Below are 8,617 nucleotides of genomic sequence, written 5' to 3'. Positions count from 1 at the left end.
CTGTAACTTCCTGTTATATATAATTCTGACTTAATGTAACAGGGAAAAAAAGATAGACTCTTGAAGGGGACATCTAGGGACTTTCTTTCCGTCTATTCCTCATGGAGATAGTATGGTAAAGTACTAGGTCAGAACAAAGAAACTGTTTTGATATCCAGGCTAGATTTCTACTTTCTAGGCTGGAAGCTATGGAATAAATCCCATCACTTCTCTGGCCCTCAGAGGGTTCGTTTGTATCAATAGTTTCCAAACCTGGCCACAAATCAAAATCATCTGGGGAGATTTCAATGTTCGTTTTTGTTATAAAAGTGGCAACATGTTAGTAGAAAAAGATTCAACAGGAGCCAGCCTCATGGACAAGTGGTTAAGTTTGTGTGCTCCGCTTCGGAGGCCCAGGGTTTCACTGGTTCCGATCCCGGGTGCGGATCTAGCACTGCTCATAGAGCCATGTTGAGGTGGTGTCCCACATAGCATAACTAGAAGGACCCACAACTAGAATATACAACTATGTGCTTGGAGGCTTTGGGGGGAAGAAGGAAAACAAACAAACAAAAAAAGATTAGCAACAGATGTTAGTTCAGGGTCAGTCTTAAAAACAGAAAAGAAAAGAAAAGAAAAAGATCAAACAGTATGAAAGAGTGTAAAATGAAAAGTAAAAACACCTCTCCCCATGGTTTATATATAACCTCCCATTCCTCTAACTCAGAAATTCTTTGGTGGTTCTTATCTTTTGAAATAAAGATCCCTGGGTCCCATTCCAGACATAATGAAGCGGAATCTGCAGGATCCTAGGAATTTGTATTCGTTAAAAAAGCCCCATAAGTGATTTTGATAGACTTTCAGGTTTGGGAGTGAATCCCTTGACTAAATAATATCTCAAATCCTTCCAGTAACATCCATCCCCCACTCCCTCAAAATGATAGGATTTAAGTTTGCCAGCTGCTAACAGGATGGGCCCTACATGTCACTAAAGTGACAATGGTTTTGCTTTGACCTCTTCTTCTTCGTGCCTTCTCTCTTCACTTTCAGCTGCTCAGTTTCCTTACATTAGAATTTTCATATCTACTTGGCCCACACAGCCGAACTTTACTAGTTGGAAGCAGCGACTCATTTTATTTAAGTTGCTTTTTGGTTAAACCCATAAACCAATCAGTATTGATGAATTTGCTAGCTGATAAATACCTTTCCCAGGAAATATAATGCCTTGTGCCATTAAAAAGTAGCATGGAATTTTGGGACTCCTTAAAGAACATCTAGGAAGATGCTTTTAGTCAGGCAAGCTTTCAAATAAAATCCACGTACGCAAACATTTGTCAGTGTCTACTATCACCAATATTACTCAGTTCACGCATTTGAAAGAGCACATGGTCAAAATAAATACATATCAACTGACACAAAAGAAATTGCTGAGATTTTAAATCACAATTAAGTAAAGTGGCTATTAATCATCAATTAATAGGAGAGAAAAGTTTATTTGGATAAACGGTCCAGTCCAAAGTACACTATAGAACAATAAGCTACCTCCTAGGCCCTCTGCTACCCAAAACCACATAATGGTAGAAGGAAAAGCAGGAAAAGGAAACCTAGACACAATGCTGCGATTATAAATGGAAGTGCAAGAAGACAATAAAAACCTGCCTCGCTAGGCCAAAGATTGGGAAGTAGGCCAGCGTAGAACTCAACATAATACCTGATCCATACAAATGTAATTGTTCAATAATTCTCTTTTGAATACATGTAGGATTTCTTCTATAAACTCAAAGAATGGTTATATCTATTACTTAAAAAAAAATTCTTATCTAGAGAAAAGGGCCAGGCGATATCCCTCCGTGTTATTTATCTGCAGAAAAACTAAAGTGATAAGGGGTTAAATAATTTTCCTAAGTTTAAAGGGCAAAACCAGTTGCCTTGACTTCTAGAGTAAATCACGTAATTTTACATGAATGCCATATTTATTACACTATGTGCAGATTGTGTGCACGTGTGTGTGTGTGTTATTATTTGGAGGGGTGGCTAATATTGCAGTTACATATACTGGTGAGACGGTAGTGCGCAATCAAGCTCATAGCTTTACAACTTCATAACCTCCTTAACTCTGGGATCTTTGCCTGGAGCAACCTATTTTGCTTTGATTAACTCCTTCTTATTCTATGAGTTTAGCTTGGGTGGGTCTTGTCTTCCATGGCCACCCTGAGCTGGATGCCTCTTTTCCTTGCTCCTAGTGTCCCCTGTGCATAACCGTGTCTTTCTTAGCCTTACTGCCTTGATCTCAAAGGGTCTGTGGCTACAGCAGCCTCTTTGCTAGGCTTGCGGTGCTACGAGGGAGTGTTCACCATGGCTTAGCACGATGCCAACGCCCACTCTATTTTGACAGTATTGTTCTTCTAATGTCTGATGGGTATTTCAGCAACTAAATCTTCCTCTTTTAAACCGCCTTATACAAAGTTAATCCCCTGTGGTTGAAAACGTTCCAGCATAGTTTAGAAGGTAAAACTTCCATTACTTCATCATCTTATCTAATTCAGCATTTCCCGTTTTTGTGTTCTACAGAGTTGGTCTCTGAGAGGTGCTGTTAAGCAAGGGGTCTGTGTTGGAAATGTGTTATTCAACCCAGAGACAGCAGGTATAGTGGTTTAGCACGCAGGTGCTGGAGGCAGACTGCCAGGCCACATTGGGTGAGTAGCAATTTCTCGACTATGTTTCCATTCCCTCCTCTCTAAGACAGGATGGCTAGCAGTCTTCTGCCATCAGACTGTTGTCAGAAGTTACTGAGTGATACACAAAGGGTTTAGAATTTGTAGTAAGTACTCAGAATATGCTGGCTACTATTATTAAACTAACTTAACCAGTTTTTCTTTCCTATTTGCTTTTGTTTAGTTTGCTTGCTGTAGGAAGGCTCACAGCCTTTAATATGCTGAGTGCCTATGAATCTCCAGTAAGCACTATTTCCCAAATTTACTCAATGAAAGACCTCCTAGAAAATACCAGAAGTAGTGCACTGCCAAATGTACTTTAGGAAATTCCTATCTTATCAACTTAAAAGAATATTAACATCTTCTGAACCAAAATTAGACACCAGTTTGACAAGTTTAGATGTAAACTGGGGCACTGGGATATAGTATTTGAAATGAAGACTATTCTAGCATATAAGCAAACAAATAAACAAGACCTATGCATTACTACATTTGAAAATGTTTTTAAAAGATTTGAAGAAGTGCGAGTGAAATGACTTTCATTGATTCTGAAGCAAGGAATGCCAACATTGTTCAAACAAAAGCTAGCTAGGCTTCATGCATTATTTTCTGATATATTTGGAGAATTATTACTTGATAAAGATGAAAGGGCTGGACTTCCTTATTCAAAAACTCATGTAGTTTATAAGTCTGATGCATCTAATAAGAGCTTCCTCTAGAGCCAGGAAACTTTGCAAGTATGAAATATTCTGAAAGGAGGAGCTAAAGAAGGAAGTAACTGACCTCAGTGAAAAAAGAGGAACAAGTTCTAAACCAAAGAAGATTTAAATCAACCCAGAGAACTAAAGAGACCTCGGCATACTAATCTCAAGGTAAGAACTTGATTTAAGGAGTTTGGGTCATGAAAAACTATAAGAAACAAGTTCATTTTAAATAATCAATGGTTTTTTACCTTATCAAACACAGTTTGTAGAAAAATTGCCTTAAGCGGTCGTAGGGTGAAAAACCAAACTGAGAGTGATGTTCACGTTTCTTTACAAGTACTTATGCTCGCAATTATAGGGTTGTCCTCTGCTGTCGCCTGTTTTCCAAACAGAAGGGCAGTACCTGACTTTGAAAATTCCAGGAGTTTGACAACAATTTGTGAGTTTAAGACAAACGAGTAATTGTCCGGTAACCTGTTGGAACTGTTTTCAAAAACAAAAACAAATAGTCTTCTTTGAAACGGGGTGAAACGAAACTTAGGTTCTACGCTGTATTTGAAGGGCTCTTGTTCAACACCTGTTTTTCGTTCTAGTAGGTCTTGTTTATGTCTCGCAGCGTTTTCCTATTAAGTTATTTTGAAGAAAGGAAAAGAATACATTTATTTTCCTGTAAAAAGTCTTCTTGTCTTTATCTCAGTGAACACTTAATTGACAATTTTAATATTTGGAATGTCCACTCTACATGGAACAACGTGGATGGTAAAAATGAATCTCCTTTTGGAAATTGAGAGAGCGATTTATTACCTTGTCCTCAGGGGACAATAGACTTCCCCACTTCTGTTTCAGGCCTACTAACTTTTAAAAAGCTGATTAGGGGCCGGCCCGGTGGCGCAGTGGTTAAGTTTGCATGTTCCGCGTCTTGGCGGCCCAGGGTTTGCCGGTTTGGATACTGGGTGCGGACATGGCACTGCTTGGCACGCCATGCTGTGGTAGGAGTCCCATGTATAAAGTAGAGGAAGATGGGCACGCAGAGGAGGACTGGCAGTAGTTAGCTCAGGGCTAATCTTCCTCAAAAAACTAAATAAAATAAAATAAAAAGCTGATTAGTTTCAATCAGTATTTGAAATTTAGTTGAAATATGTTGGCAAATAGTTACTTAAATCAGTAATCATTTATGCCATAAAATATCTTAAATATGATCAGGTCTCCTCTGTTTTAGAAAGAAAATGGGATCCTAATGGTTAAAGTCATTTGCGAAACTTTTGCCCTTGAACACAACATTGTGTCTGGCCTTACAGAGGAGAGACCCTATAAAACTTCCACAGAAATTAAAAGATGTCTAGATCTGGGATATCTGTCCCCAGAGTTTTATTGAATAAATTTTATAAATTAACTGTATCTTACATTCAATTTGGTGGTTTTTGTAAAATGCTAAAATTGAAAATTTTCATGTTAATATTTTCTAATCTTGAACAAATTTAGAAAATTTCACTGTCATACATGAATACTCGCTGAAAGCAGGGCACAACTTCGTGGATTTTCTTTTTTCCTGTTTATTGTTATTATTGTTATCCTAATGCAGGTTGCTTCGTTGTTAACAAATATTCAATAAACTACCCATTCTGTGTCTAGTACTGGTGCAGGTAATAGAAGGATAAATAAGAAATGATTCCCAGCCCTCAAGAACCTCAGAGCTAATCAGGCTATACGACTTTAGTGATAGATGTGCTGGACAGCTATTTACAAAAATTTGGGTAAGAATAATATTTTACTTGAATCCTCACTCAATCTCTTCTGAGTTGTTAAAGAAGTTACTTAACCTCTTTAATCCCCTGTTTTCTCAAACATGGCAGCTGTAGGATTAAATGAGATAATCCTTGTAAAAGTGTTTGGAAGGTGACCCAATATAAGCTCTTAACTAAACATTATCGATAATGGCATTCAGTAGATGAGGACAATCATCCTACAGCATTATTAACCATATTGGATGACCATAGCTAACAATACTGTACTGTATATTTGAAAGTTGCTAAGAGAGTAAATCTTAAAGGTTCTTGTCACACACAAAGAAATTGTAACCATGTGAGCTAATGAATGTTAACTAAACTTAATGTAGTACTCATTTCATAGTATAGACATACATCAAATCATTGTATCGTACACCTTAAACTTATTCAATGTTGTATGTCAATTATATCTCAATCAAAATAGTAGGGAAAAGAACAAAACAATATTGAATGTAACTATTTCTGGGTCTAGGCTGAAAACATGCAGTAATAGTGTTGTGTTGATAAAATCGTAATAAAACACTCAGTCTAGCTGAACACTTTCTGTTTCTCTCCTCTTTGCCATTTTAAAGCATTGAAAGAAAACGCTCTAAAATGATCTTAACTGAATGAAAGCTATTTGCTGGAAGTTGTGAGAAAACTGGTGATGGGAAGGCTTTCAAAGATATTTTATTTTACGTCACAGAGCTCTTTTCATCTTTTAAATATAAACTATGCATTTTAGAAGACATATCTTGTGTTTTAAACTATCATCTTAAGCAATTGGATGCTGAGATTTGGAGTCATTTGTTTACTTAGTCACTTATTCAATAAGTATTGATGAGTGCCTTTTCTGTGCTAGGTGTTATGCTATTCTCTAGGAATATAAAGATGAAGAGACCTGAACCCTGCCCATCATTTAACCAGGTAGGAAGACGCATAATTCCCTGTAATTTAGGTCATCATGCTATAATAGAGAAGAGACTCGGTAATATGGGAATACAGAGGAAGGTGTGATTAAGGACAAAACATGGTACCCGACCTCTCCACAGGCTTCAGAGAGGAGGCGATAAGTAATGGAAATGATCGTGCTTGTATACACTCATCCCTTTCCTCCTACTATGTTCACAGCATTGTCTTTCACTTGAAAATTATTAGCTTTATTGTCACAAACCATGTTGAAATCTAGGTAATAAAACCACTCAGGCTTGGTCAGGAACAGGTTCTTCTAAATCTTGTACTCTTCTCGAAACAGCTAGTACTGTATTCTGTATTGAAGCATGAAATCGCTAAAGGCTGGTGTTTAATGTATTGGTAGAAACTGGTAGATTTTTTATTATGCTATGCAATTAATATGTTTTTACTTTATAGCAGGTTTCTGGATGGCGTATCATTCAAACTTCCTTTTCTTGAATTTTTTACTTTGCTGTTATCTTCCACTCATTTCTGCTTCATCTTGTGATTTACTGGTAGAAAAGGAAGAGGAGTTGAATAACATCCCCCCTGACACAGTGCAATTATACATTAACGATTGTAAAGTAAACAGCATCAGATACAACGAGAACCATCTTCGAAAACTAAGTTTACTCAATCTCTCCTCTAATTGCATCAGGACTTTGCCAGATAATGTTCTTTCAGATCTGAAAGAGAAATGCCTAAAAGAGCTTCCAAAACTACTTTTGAACCATACCTTACAAGGAATTACATCAGTCTGTACCTGTGATTTTATTAAGGGATCTGTCATACCACTAAATAACACTGTTTGTGCAGAAATGTTGAAAAACTGTGGAAATACTTCAGCAGCCATTGCTATAGGAATTTCGCTTCTTTTGCTGTTGGTGATCTGTGGAATTGGGTGTGTTTGGCACTGGAAACAACGTAACACAACACAATTTTCCCTACCGAAGTTTTTGCAAAGGAGAAGCAGCAGGAGAAAAGACTATACTAAAACAGTCTCCTTGAGTCCCTATGTTATCAACTCAAGGCATAAAATCTCAGTTCAAACCCAAGACCACAGATCTGCTGTGAGGGGGACTGACATACATGGAAACTATGAAAATGTGAAAGTGAGTCCTCTCAATGCTAAAGAAGAAACCGAGAAGGAACTATACCAGAACATTCGGCAGTGCAATTTGGAGGAGCACATCTATGGAAATGAGGCGCCGTCTAAGTATTGTAACTTCCAGAATCTTCATACTTCTGAAGTCCCTCAAGATGAAGACATATATATTCTTCCAGATTCATAATTACTTTTCAAAATATTGCGTTTAATTATCGGAGGATAAATATTCACTGGGGCTTTTGTGGTACTGATGGCATTTTTAATCGAGTTCTTCTGATGAAACTCAAGGATCTCTCATCTGTCTCCACCCTTCTGAGTCCTCTCCAGGTGTATCACTGTGGATTAATTCTAGACATCCTCTCCACCCTCCTTTCCTGGATTAATTCTGCATTATTTTATATTGATTCTTCCTTCTAAACCTTACCTATCTTTTTCTTTTATTTCTATCCTTACCATCTTTTTCTGTGTTAAGATTATTGCCACAGTCTCCTAACCAATCTTTCTGGCTTTAGTTTCTACACTCTCAATCAGTTCCCCGTGATGCTGCCAGATTTATCTTCAGAAAATATTCCCAGTGGCCACAACACTTCTTTGCTTAAAACCTTTTAACGCCTCCTCTTTGCAAAAGACATAATACTCATAATTCCAACTCCAGAATTCATGATTTTCCATAATTGGCTCCAGTTTACTTTTCCAATGGCTTCTACTAATCCCCTACTTCCCTGCTTTCGTCAGAATCATCTCAAAGCCTGCCAAACTCATCCCTCCTCTGCACCTTTGCTTGTCTGCCCCCACTCAAGCCTGCTCAGCTCATAACTCCCTCCACAAGTCTTCTGAATCATTCCAAACCCACATTTGCCTTTTTCTTTTCTGACCTCCTGTAGATTTTGCTGTCTGTTAAGTTCTTTGGACATTTAAACTATGAATCTTTGCTATGGAATTTTATTATTCAATGTTATATGAGAATGTCTTAAGTTCCCTACAAAATAGTAAGGAACTGCCTCATATTCATCCTTTAGCCCTAATGCCTAGACTATCATATGAGGCACTCATTGTTGTTCAATTGACAAGAATTGAATTGTACATTTTGCTAAGTAGTTTTGAGAAAAATCTAATAAATTCATCCAACCAAAGAATATTTATTGAGTACCTTCTATCAGCTTCTTACTGTGCTGTGCACAGGGAGGGGATAAATTAGCAAAAAGAAAGACATGGGTCCTGAACACATACTGTCTAGTAGGAAAGAAAAGCAATAAATAAACAAATAAATACTATGCTAGTTATTAAGCTATGATATCTCATCTATAAACCCACCCTTCTATATGCTACTCTGAATTGCTTGGGCTGGGACTCTGAAAACTACATTTTTCCTTTGCCGGGTGGATCCATATT

At 37.5% G+C, this 8,617-nt stretch overlaps 1 protein-coding gene across 4 annotated transcripts; it reads left to right on the top strand.

Moving 5' to 3' along the window:
- The first annotated feature begins 2,565 nt into the window (after nt 1–2,565).
- GAPT (GRB2 binding adaptor protein, transmembrane) lies at nt 2,566–8,339 on the top strand. 4 transcript variants are annotated; one of them, XM_046671867.1, is made up of 5 exons: nt 2,566–2,675; nt 3,413–3,565; nt 5,030–5,151; nt 6,026–6,090; nt 6,538–8,339. In XM_046671867.1, the coding sequence occupies exon 5, from the start codon at nt 6,546–6,548 to the stop codon at nt 7,407–7,409; it is 864 nt and encodes a 287-aa protein (XP_046527823.1). In that variant the 5' UTR covers nt 2,566–2,675; nt 3,413–3,565; nt 5,030–5,151; nt 6,026–6,090; nt 6,538–6,545; the 3' UTR covers nt 7,410–8,339. The 4 variants fall into 4 exon arrangements, with proteins under 4 accessions (XP_046527823.1, XP_046527821.1, XP_046527824.1 ...); XM_046671865.1 differs by having other exon boundaries at nt 6,535–8,339; XM_046671868.1 differs by lacking the exon at nt 5,030–5,151 and having other exon boundaries at nt 6,535–8,339.
- The last annotated feature ends 278 nt before the right edge of the window (nt 8,340–8,617 follow it).

The sequence above is a fragment of the Equus quagga genome, chromosome 9, assembly GCF_021613505.1.
Source record: "Equus quagga isolate Etosha38 chromosome 9, UCLA_HA_Equagga_1.0, whole genome shotgun sequence".
NCBI lineage: Eukaryota > Metazoa > Chordata > Mammalia > Perissodactyla > Equidae > Equus > Equus quagga.
Note: the sequence above shows the minus strand (reverse complement) of the source record. Positions and strands in the feature narration are given on the sequence as shown.